At 35.6% G+C, this 12,655-nt stretch overlaps 1 protein-coding gene across 1 annotated transcript in view; it reads right to left on the bottom strand.

The window, feature by feature from the left end:
• The window catches only part of LOC308435642 (cadherin-related family member 3-like), a gene marked incomplete at both ends in the record, with an annotated part of 100,756 nt that overhangs the window by 6,921 nt on the left and 81,180 nt on the right, over nucleotides 1-12,655 (bottom strand). The window contains 3 exons of the mRNA XM_080936363.1: nucleotides 75-164; nucleotides 1,402-1,532; nucleotides 12,270-12,523. Of these exons, the coding sequence (XP_080792489.1) occupies nucleotides 75-164; nucleotides 1,402-1,532; nucleotides 12,270-12,523 (475 nt within the window). The remainder of the gene's footprint in view (nucleotides 1-74; nucleotides 165-1,401; nucleotides 1,533-12,269; nucleotides 12,524-12,655) is intronic.

The raw sequence follows: 12,655 nt of genomic DNA on the forward strand, positions 1-12,655 counted from the left end.
TATATACACACACACTTAGGACTCAATTTGTAAAGCCTCAAACTTCTTTCATTAAAGCATCCGATCTTCTTTACCTTGGTACCTGTAGAGCATCCTTTTCAGTGAGACCTGGTTGACTCTTGTGTCTATGACAGTGAGGAAATAGTCTTGAGCAGGCAGGAACACTGGAAGGAATCAAATACAGATGTGTGTGAGTGTGCAAAAAGAAATCAGAGCTCATGCTCCTTCCTTATCCCCTACTGCTTTTCTTCCTAACTCCAAGTGCCCTTTTTTCTTTGATCCACTCAGTTCACTTAGTGTCACTTGTATCCATAAGAGTGAAGGAAAAGCTACAGGAACATGGGTAGCCGGTCAAAGGCTCTGTCTCTGAAGACAGATTCCCCATCCCAAACCCAGCAGCCGTCAACTGCTAATAGCTCCTCAGCTAGAAGTAAGAAGTCCTGAGTACCCTAATCCCCACCTCCTGCTGAAATTTTGGCTGGCTTGATCTTAAGCAGGTTATTGTACATCCTCAGATGCTGTGAGCTTGTGTGCAATGTCATGCCATGCCCAGCAAATGGATCCTAAATTTCTCTCAGCTATCTTGTCTTATTTCTTTTTAGCCTTCCTGCCAATTTTTCCTTTATCTTTGCCTCACGTCTTTTTACCCTTTAGAATATGCACTCCATCTCTGAGGATAAGAGTCAAGGTTAGATCCATATGAACCCACTTCTGTTACTATGCTTATAGGAGAATGGTCACCCTTGATATGAATAAAGTATTTTCAGTATCTTTCTATTAATTTTGCTTCCATTTACTCTTCAAAATCCCATTGTAGTGGCATTTTCTCAATAAAACTTTCTCATGGCAAGCTCTTTGAACAAGGCTTCTATATGCCATAGAAAAATGTTTAGATTTAGTCTCCTGCTCTGTGATCTAATTCCTTTTCTCCTAAAGGACCTGTCACAATAGCCCAACCATGAGGATCACAAGATAATTGCAAGCTTATTTCAGCCTCCCTTCCCTTTCCCCCACTTCACACCAGAGTATCACTGAGGTTCTTTGGTCTCTTATTTTGTGATTTCTGTCTATCTTTTGATGAGCTACTATAATCACAGATCCAAATCATGATTATGCATATGAATAGTTTAACATACCATTTATGGCCATTTAAAACAAGCACAAACCTCATAAACTAGAATCATTCAATTGAGCAATTTGGTAATGAATCCTGACTTTCAAGAAAGAAGGATTTCCTTAATATTCAAAGTCCACATGTATAACAGTAATCATGGCAAAGAAGAAGAAAACAACAGAGAAATTTTCCCCAGAGTTTTTGTCCTCATTTTCTACCTGGTTTTGAGGGTACCCATGAATGACTTCATTACAAAGAATTTCAAAAGAAAGCAGCTGAAATCTTACTCTTTGAAGAGGCACCACGTAACTGCATAAAGACACATCATGAAGAGAGCTCCTGCTAGTGTGAGCACTGCTGGAAACCAGCTGTCAGGTCTCCAATAGTATGAGATTCTCCTTAAGACAGAGGTAGTCATCTGAGGAAATAGAACACTTACTGAACATCAACCATTGTTCAGTTGACAAGAATATAAGATACGGTATCTACTGAAAGGATTTCTTTATATTTATTTTTTATGATTATGCCTTTGGGGAAATGAACTATAATTGAACAAGGATTATTTCTTACATATCTTTCTGGATTCTGTGAAAATCTTTTTGGGGACAAGTTAATAAACACTTGACTAAATGGCATAGAAAATGAGTCAGCAAGTTCTTTATAGGACAAAGTATTAGTTGTAAGTGAGATATACTATTATTGGATTTTACTGTTTTCTACTAAGAATCATGATGTTCCCCCCATGGAAATTTCCATTACTATCTTAAGTCTGATCATTAAGAAATGACTAAGAATATCAGTTTCAATGGATTGCGACTAATGTCCTTCCCTAAGGACCAGTAGAATCCAGCAGATGGCACCATAAGATAGGGGACGTTTGTGAATGCATTGAGACATTTAAGATAGTGTCAGTTATAAGGCCAGTTTCACAAGGATGGCGTGGGAGTAGGAAAGACTGAAAATGGCAGCAAAAGGAGATAGTTGTAAAAAGTGAGCAGGGGAGGTGGACGAAATCCTATTGCTTGTGCAATTCAGTGAAAGGAATCCTAGCAGTGTTGAATTTGGGTAGTTGTTAAGATTAAGCATTGTATGGCTAACAGTCTAAAAATGAGTGTGGGCATGTCCGAACAAAGACAGATGGGGAAATCAGATTATGGTTAAGTAATGCCCCTTTACATACTCTGATCCACTTTTCATAAATAAATACTGTTGTGATGTATTTCTAAATAATAAACAGATTAAAAGGTTGACAGTTTGTCACTGAGACACATGGCTTTATTTTCAGAGCATTAAGAAATAGCTGGGTGGGGTGGCACACCCTTGGAGTTCCAGGTACTCTGGAAGTTGAGGCTGGAGGATTAATAGAGCTAAGGAGTGAGAGTGCAGACTGGGTGTCATAGTAAGACTCCTGTTACTAAACTACTATTACTAGTACTCCTAATAAAATACACATGTACTTTTGCCACTATATAAGGAGACAGATTCTAACCTGCATTTGTTTATCTTTCTCCTCACTACATCTCTCTCTTTGTCTTCATTCTAACAAGTATTTACTGAATATTCATTGCGTTCTGGGAATCATCATACAAAGATCATATAATATCTTGAATATTCCGGGCACAGCATTCATTTATTAACTGCTATGGGGCCATGATTAATCAAAATAATTCAGTAGCTATTGCTCCTAATTCAAATCTCAGAAGAGAAGAGGCTCAACATGGCGAATCTGCAAGAGAGGAGTTGGAGAGTGGTATGGAGTCTCCAAGTCAAGTCAAAAATGGCAGAAATAGAGTTCACAGACATACATGTGTGTCTCCAAAGAGCACATTCCTTTCAGAACACTGTGCTGTGAACTCTGAGAATGTTGTGACAATTTTAAGTTTAAAAAGTCGAGTGTTTAACAAGGCCCCAAAGCACAATCTTGCAAGCTGCTATTGCAGCTCTACATTCGGGTAGCAAGCTGTAGGACCTGACTGATAGTATCTGAGATTCACCTATTTTTGCCTCTCCTATCTGAAAATAAGCTTTTTTTTTTAGGCTTTTCTCCCCCTTTCGTTTTCTCCTATGCTCACTGAAAATTTATCTAAAGCTTTTTATTTTTAAAAAGCCTTAGGTAATTGTGAAATGTGTTAGTCTTCTAGGATAAGTCAGTGTAATACGTTGAGATGTGATGTAAAACAAGCAAAATCTTTCTGCAAGTATTAATACAGTACAAATGGCTTCTATTTACATAGTATGTTTATTACAAGACCCATTGTGTCTCTTGCTTCTTTTGTACAGCACATCGAACTATTCTAATACATCTAGTAATCCCTGTACAATGAGTAAATATTTAAATATGTATTTAGTGTAGCCTAAAATCCCATGCTACATGCTTTTCACTGATGATTAAAACAAACTTGAAAGGAAGGTGGGGAATGTGGAATTATCTACTTCATTGCTCACAAGGCTTATTAGGCTATTGCTTTATGTTTTAATTATTTGCAACTTTTGTGGTGACTCTGGTGCACAACAGTCTCAACAGAGGTAAGCACTGGCCTGACCTTTTGGTGTAGCACTTGCCTGTATAACTTCCTTGCCTGTGGTCCCCCCCACCCCACCCCCACCCTGGATATCCAAACATTGTCAGTCTACCTAATTTCTTAACTCCCTGCCTCAGGCCAACCTCACTTTCGGTCTCTGGACACACTCGATCATTTTCCTTTTATGAATAAGCCATGTGCTCAGGAATAAGCCATGTGCTCACAAATCTACATTTCCTCAACTGTGGCTGTTGCTTAATGTCTCTGCTTCTCCTTCTGTCCATCAAAACCTACCTAAAATTCCACTATCTCTTCTGGGACTTTCTCAGATCCTTCAAACCAGAATTTGATACGACATCTGCCCTACATTTGTTTATCCTTCAGAGCACTTGTCAAGATGATGTGTAACTTAATTTACTGGAAACCAACCTCTGTACTTACTGGAACTTCTCAGATTGTGTGCTATGGCTTCTTCCTTCTATTTTATACCTTATTTACTACCCTAGTCACGTGATCCCTCAACTTCATGCCTTGCTGTTTTTTCATGATCTTCTTGGTTATGTCATTTTTAAAATCTGTGACCTTGAGGGAAAAAATTTAACCTCTAGAAAAGAATTTGGACCTTTCAGTGAAAGTCAAATCATCAAATTTCATTAAATCAAATCACATGTTTAATGTGAAAACTAAAATATCAATGTGTTTAGAGACATAAATTTCACTACTAGGTAAGAAATCTTACTCACACATTAGTTGCACAATGTTCTCAGGGACACTGACTTCAGTTATTAAATTCTACACTTCATAGAATTCATTTTAAATCATGCCTTCATTTGTATACAGAGTGTATACATTTTATATTTGCTCTGAAATAGATTGTTTGATACATTTTTCAAAACTGTGTAAGTACTCAACTCAATGGAACCCGTGGACTCAGACACAGGCCTGGTATTCCCTACAGTGACAGACAGGAAGAGTGAGGAGACACACTGCTGCGGATGGTGGACTCTGGATGTCATCACAAATTTATCTTACCATTAGGACAAGCACTGGTGAAACAGAAGAATGTGCCATCTGTTATTCGGTCCTTCACTAAACCTCTTCCTGCTGCATGGGGCCTATTTCCTTTGATTCATAACCTTAATTACTTAACTCATTATACTTTACAGGAAAGACAATAATAATAATCTTCTCTGTCATGGAATCTTTCATTAGTGTTTTGAATCAGAGTCACAACAGATGCCCAAGGCTATAACACAGGAGGGCCCAACCAGATTATCTCTGTTGCCTTTTCTGTTCAGCCATTTACCTCTTGCTAAAGGAGATGTTTACAAAAAGATTGTCAGTAAGAAGTTTTACATTTAATTTTTATGCTCAAATACTTTATTAAATTCACAATGGATGACTAATGAAAATGTCAAATAACTTTTAATAGTAGAACAGATTACTGTAGATTGTAAAAGTTACAAAATTAATATTAAAAAACTGAAAAATATATTATAAAGAAAACATAAAAACACTTTTTCCTCAGTGCAAGTTGTGCTTGAGAACGAAAAGGATTTGTGCTGAATGCTTAAAATTAAGGAAAAAAAATCTATTTCTGTATGTTTTCAGTCAATTAAAAAACATTGATGAAGCATGCTGTGTATTAATTACATTTTATGTTCTGGCCAGTGTACCAGGAACTGTTGATACAACCTCTATTAGTAATCCTTATTGACAGACAGAACTGAGGCTCAGTATAGTAAGTGACTCAGAAAGGTGTGCCTAGTCATGGAGAGGAAGAACTAAAAGTCAAGCCAGGACCTGCTACATTGCTAAGGCTACACTCTGCCACTGCGTTTGGACATGAGATTGTGTACAGTCTGTACGAAAACTGATTTGGCAGTCTCTAAATGATTTGACATTACTATAAACTCTTATTCATCTCAAACTTTATTTTTGTTCAGCATGGGGGCCTGACAGTATGAATAAATGCCTATGCAGAACGTTTGATTAAAAATTTTAAATGATGATAAGTATCTTTAAACTTCTTCTCTACCCTTATATTTTAGGTACTAATTCAATTAATTTATTCTATTAACTAAAATAATGGCACAAAGGAAAGAAACAGAGAACTTTAGAGCATAAAGACGGATACTTCTTCTGCATGTGTTAGTGCACATCTATGATCCTTGTGCTTATGAGGCAAAGATGGACTCGGGGCAGCTCATCCCACATCAGGAGTTGTAGTCATTTAGAACACTGTTCTCTTACATGATGTGGGCACATTTCCCAGCATTGACATATCTCACAACCCTCCTAAGTCCAGTCCCATGGTACCCAATGTCTGTTTCTGACTTCAGTGGGTACCAGACATGCATCTGGTGTCGATGCATATATCCAGTCAACACACCCATTCACAAACAAGCAAATAAATGTTCAAATAGAAGTTTGATTCTACAATAAAAATGCAAGACCATATATAGAAAGTACTGCTTAAAAAGAAAAACCATAATTAAAGTGATGTAGATGAATTACCTTCTTATCTTTTCCTGGTCACTGATCTGTCTTACATTGGTTACTATCTTAGTCTATTGTTGGGAAGAGACATGATCAAGGTAAATTTTATAAAAGAAAACATTTGCTTGAGGATGGCTTCCAGTTTCAGAGGCTTAGTCCATTATCATCATGGTGGGTGCAGGGTGGAGGGCATAATAGGCATCCTGCTGGTTTAATTTTCTATTCACAAAATAATTTATAATTTAATATATTTTCTTCTATCCTTTATCATAATATAGACTTAATAGAATTTTAGTGAAAAATATGAGTGTTTTACACGAGTTTGTAAGAGTTCTATGGACAATTAATTAATGTGTGATCATTTATCACTATGGTTCTAATGTGCATAATTCAGCTTTTATATTAAGAAAATAAAAATCACAAGGGAAGTTTAGTTCAAGAGGTAGAGACAGGCAGATATCACATGAATGACACAGAGAGAACTCTACTTTCTAAGCCAATTCAGGGTGCCTTTAAGACACAGCTCCCAACAGTCCATACATTGCTCATTTCTACTTCTGCTTTATAGAAGTAAGGAGTAGATGTATCGTTGAGCAAATTCTCATCATCCCAGTACTTCACCTCCTGAAGCACGGACATCATTAGTGTGTATTTATCTTGTGTCATCCAGCAAGATCCTGCTTCAAAATAAAGGCAAAGGCCATATGCAGTGGCACAAGTCTCTAAGAAATTTATAAGGAAGAAACTCAGTGTCACGCAAGCTTTAGCTACACATAGAGGTCAAGGTCACCTGAGTTATAAGAGAACCTGCATTACAAATCAAACCAGACCAAAGCAAAACTCTAAAATTATTAAAGTCACCTGTTGAGACTATAGGTACACTGTCCTTCAAAAATGGCCTTAGTGATACATTACTATTTATAAGGAGTAAGATTATAACAAAATACTTGCTCCTCCTTCATTTTGGTATTATATATCAGCTTAACTATCACTTGCTTTGAAATATTTTCTATGCTTAACATTCCTTAAAGAATAAAATAGCAGGTCTGGGAGGAGGCTGATGGACCAGCTCTAAAAGGACAAAATAAAGCAAAGTCCTCAGATGCTCCATTTGACTGCTTCTGTGGTATGATCACCATCGCTGTAATCAGCTTTAATCTCCCCGAAACTCGTCAGAAGAAAGACATTTCTAAAAACTTCTACTGGGCTTCAATTACCTAGGGTGTATTAATTGCAAATTATGTTATGAAGTACAGAGTAATAAGTATGGCTTTCTTGGTGTGAGGAAAACTAGCTTCGGAAAGAAGTCTGTCCATGTGTACAGTAGTGGGACATACAGAGCTAGAACATACCAGGGTAGCTTTAGAATTCGTTTTTAAAGTCCAGATTCAGTAAAAGGAATAAAGAGGTACGGATTTTGCCACTTCACACACTAATGTCTTTTCTTGCTGATAAGATAAAGCCTTTTTATTGTGCTGATATGCATTATGAAATATGAATGTGCTACTCAGAAATGATGGAAAGGTTGGACAGAGTTACAGACTTGTCTCCCTGCTAGGCTTTCTGTTGAAATAGGAATAAGAACCATAGTTACAAATTAGGATGATTTAAAGTTTCTACCATCTTTTCTTCTGTCACAATAGATATTAGTCCTGGAATTTTTATTATGAGCTCAATTTGCTGCACACAGTCTCTGGAATTTTGATTCATGATTCCTCTGGGGAGCTGTATTTGCAGGAAACTGTGTCTAGCCAGTTACCTCATTGTCTCTTTAGACAACATACATTTAGGTTGAATATTTTAATTCAGTTCATGAACGATGACTTAGTGTCTCTCTTCTTCTACACCTGAGGAAGAAGTTCTGGGTGAGGAGACATGGGATCATCAGGAGACACTGTAGAGTTTTTCTGTTTTTTCTCATCAGTCCATGTCTAGGCTCACTTGGTATTAGTAACCTTTTAACTAAGTTGTTCTGTTTTGAAAGGGAATCCATCGAGCTTCAATTCCTCCAAGTGTTACCACATTGAAGGAGTGTTTTATAGTGTTCTCAGTAGCTCTGTAGCCTGTCTTCTTTGTTTATATTTTATCAAGGGGGACACATTTGTTCATGGAAAAAATCTTATTTTGCAAATTCAGAGGCAGTTATAAACTGCTGTTTTTAGTCAGGGTTTCGTAATCTGGGTTCCACAGCAGTTCTTTTTTACAAGTCTCAGAGATGGAATATAAAATGTTGATGTGTATGTATTGTTCTTCATATAAGGAACATAGATTTCATCAGATTCTGCAAGAGTTCATGAGCCCCCACCTTTCCCAATTAGAAAGTGTCACATGTCCTTCTTATAGCATATGGCATTTGTCCTCTGACAAATATGTACTTGTGCCATTCTTAACACTGTAAAATATGCAGATGTCTGTGGATTGTCTTTTATAGAATATAATTTCTGAGATGCCTTGTGTATAGGCTAAAAAATGAAAAGAAACTATCTCTGCATCTAAAATAAATTTTAGAATGAGAATGTATTCTATACTTTTTATCATATGATTAAATAAAATTTTATTGCTTTAAGTTCTTATCATTATAAGTTAATTTCTCAAAAACTCACAGGCAGACATTGTTAGCAAAATGGCTTTTAAGAATGTTCTATTTTTATATAGATTTGTAATTGTATTTTAAAAGCAGTCAAAATTCTGCCAGTATATTTTGACCACATAAAATGCTTTTAAGTTTTCATATCTAATTTAACATTCTAAGATGAAAGATAGCCTTATAATAATAATGAAAGGTAACTTATAATAATATGACTAAATCTTAAAATTTTTCTCTCCAGTGATGTATTATGTTCTATATGTACTATATTTGACCTACTCTGAGCAAACAAAATTCATAAAATTTGTTATATATATATGTGTGTGTGTGTGTGTGTGTGTGTGTGTGTGTGTGTGTGTGTGTGTGTGTGTATACATGATGTCTTAATTTCAGTCTCCTTCATCCCTGTCATTACTATAAAAAGAATAACGGCAATTGTGGGAGTTTCTTCCTCAATCTGCTAATATTTCTGTGCCCTTAAAACCACTAACAAACATGGAAACATTTTGTTTGGTCCAAATATCTCATCACCTGGCTGTAGAGCCTTCATAAAGGAAAATAAAATCTATATTCCTTAAGTTGCCACACTAACCTTTCAGAATATTGCCATTTGAGTCTGCTACAATTCTGAAAAAAACTTTCTTTTTTGAAGCCATTTCTAGACAAATGTTTTTATTATTTTACTTTAACTTATACAATGCTGTATTCCAACAGCTATTCCAAAATTTGTTGATGAATTTATTGATAAATAAAGACACAGATAAATTTTATCTGATAATTTTCTAATTTCTTAAATGTATTACTAGCTGGTCAATTACTCTTTTAACAGACCTTCAGAAATATTTAATATTTAAGAATCGTTTTATAAAGTAGCCTTTGAATACATGTATATTAACATTAAAGGAGGTACACTGAAGTTAGAACTGTTTGAGTAGCATTTTTTCTTCCTCCATAAACAAGATGAAGTACCGAGGTTGTAAAGTTATGTCTCATTTGGTAGCATTTTTCCATAAATAGAGGTACACATATCTCATTATGTAGATCTATGTATTATGCAAGTACAGATACAAACTTTAACTCAATGCAGTTTTTTTAAGGGAAAACATTTATTTTATAAAAATAACTTCATAAGTCACAAGTTGGTAATCATTTCCAGATAGATGTAATTGTTCTGCTTCTTTTAGAAAAGCCTAATGTGCATTACCAAGGGAAGTGTGTAGAATGCAACAGCACTTAGCTTTGCAATAAGTTAAAAGAAATACTGTATGTTTTGCTGCAGAATTTTTTATTGTGCTAACTATATTTTAGTATGATGGCTTTTTCTATGCCTTATTTTGCCTTCTTAATTAAACCTTTAGATGACAGAAATTTGGGTGTAAATGTAAGTTGAGAGGAATGTATTCCCCCCCCCCCCAATAACAACGTGAGCTAAAATAATCTCCGACAGAAAAGTAGGGGCCAGTAAAGTAGAATGATGTGGAACAAAGAGGTGGGGTTCACATTGATCCTGGAAGGAGAAACAATATATTCTAACTCTTTGGAAGAATACTCTAATATCACATTACCAACAAGATAGGCCTTTCACAATGTTTACCTGACTTATAAAATGAATCAATAAATTTCCATGAAGTGTGAAAGTGTGATGAGCATACACCATGGGATTAGTAGAGAAGATAAAAGGAATTGCTGATGACCAGAAGAACATTCCTATTCAAAAATCTTATCTGATGAAGATTGACTGAACAAAATATATGACTAGAATCCCTGACACAGAAGACAAAGCTTTAATGGGCCCAATGGAGACTGTGTTGGAAAAAACAGTGTAAGCCATCAAAGTAAAAATCTCTTAATAAGACACATAGCTTCATTAAGCATTTGGGAGAGTGGTCAGTACTGTATCATTATAAATCATTAGATTTAGAATATTAAAATTTGCATTATGTTTTTCTATAGCTAAAACGAAACTTAGCTGTAAAGTCAATAAATTGGATTTTTGGTAACTTATTTAACCAAGGACTATTGTCATTGCAAGTGTTTCTCTTTGGAGTAGCATTGTTAAATGGGGAATATCAAAGATATGTTAGTGAGGTCATGGATATGCATAGTCACGTGGCTCTTTAGTCCTGACTTGTGTGAAGTCATGCACAAATCAATTCTACCATAACATTTGCTATGTATTTGACTATTATTGTCTCTACCAAACACTATGGTTTTATTGTCTCTGCTGTGAAATCATAATTTCAGGTTCTTCCTTACACACAACTCTTTAGCTTCCAGACATCTCCTCATATCCTATTCCAATAATTTACATTTCTACAAATCACATTCTTCTTCATCAGTAAGCTACATGCTCAATCCTCTTTGTACCAATAAGGAAAATAGTTTATTGCATCACTTTCTTGGGATTCATTATATATTTCCTGGGATAATTGATGCCCATTCCTTGAAAAGTTTCTGTCTCTTTGCATGAAAATATTAATATTATTATCTTATTTTTAATTATATTTTGTTTTCCTCTACAATGGAAACCTAACATGTTCCCATGAACCTTTCCTTATTTTCAACCTTAAATATTGAAACAAGTGTATCATAATTTGACACAGTGATATATGTAAAAACTACACTAAATTTGTTAAGATAAAAGTTAAAAACCAAATGTGTTGCTCGTGTTTCATCAAAATGCATAAGTTTCAATCATAGACAACAACTTAAGAGTGGTATGAGGCAGGGGTCTTTTTTGTGGGTGAGATTAGGTTTTAGATGCAGATCCATCCTCCATGAATGGGATTAGCACACTCACTAAAGAGCTAGAAAGGCTCTCTTGCCCTCTTTCTACTATATGAGGGGATGTTGTTAAGAAGGAAATATTTTTTTTTTATTTTGTTCAGCTTAGTTTCACCATAAAGCCCTGGCTGACCTCAAGCTTTCTATGTAGCTCAGCCTGGTCTGCAACTCACAGAGAGGTATGTGCCAACAAGCCTTGCCTAAATAGAAATTTGGGAGCTGGAAATAAGAGTATATCCATATGATTTAGCTTTTCCATCAATCTTGTAGACTTCAACTCCAACCTGTGGCATTTAAGGGTTTCTTGTGTCATACTCCCCTTTTATGTGATTCTTGCTTAAACCAAGACAACACACCTATTTTACTTGTCTGTGAGTCTTAGTGCTTCTAAAAAGACAAAGCTACTAGGTATCTTTTAAGAACAAAATGATTATTTTACCATAATAAATCATTACTGGGTATTAACTTCAACAGAGAAAAACACATTGTGATAGGAATCAGCAGAATTATTAGGAATTATAAACAGCAAAGCCCACAAATTGATAGTGTTTGATATATTTATCTCATTTCAACACTGACAGTTAACAACTCCAATAGTTTCTTCTTATTGTGAAAATGAGAGTTTGACTCTATTAAAAGTAATTATCTCCTTAAATGTTTTCCCATCCCCAAGCAAGAGGGAAACTCCTATGAAAGTTCTGAAGAACTTCCTATGAGACGAATTGAAACTACTCCAGAATCTTAGGTCACTACTTTTACTTACAGTAGTTGTAGCTGTTTTTGTGGAAGAAGTTGGCTGTGTTGTAGTCCAGGGAAGCACATGAATTATGACTGAAGTAGTGGCCGTCAGCTGACTAGCTGCATTGCCACCAAATTCATCAGTGACCTCAATAAGTAACTGGAAAGTCACTACATCTTGAGCTCCTTCCAATAGATCATACTGGAAATCTTGCCTGGTGGCCAGAAATGGAGACTCAGTACCTTCTCTCCAAAGTTTGAACTGATTGTTTGTGTTTCCTAGGAATAATGAGGTAATAAAATAATGGAAACCATATTGTGAATGGTTATTTCCATGTTCTTTCTTAAGTTTCTACAGAAGACATATTTTATGATATGTTACCAACAGCTATCAAATATCTGACATGAGAA

This window comes from Micromys minutus (assembly GCF_963924665.1).
Source record: "Micromys minutus genome assembly, chromosome: 23".
Classification (NCBI taxonomy): domain Eukaryota; kingdom Metazoa; phylum Chordata; class Mammalia; order Rodentia; family Muridae; genus Micromys; species Micromys minutus.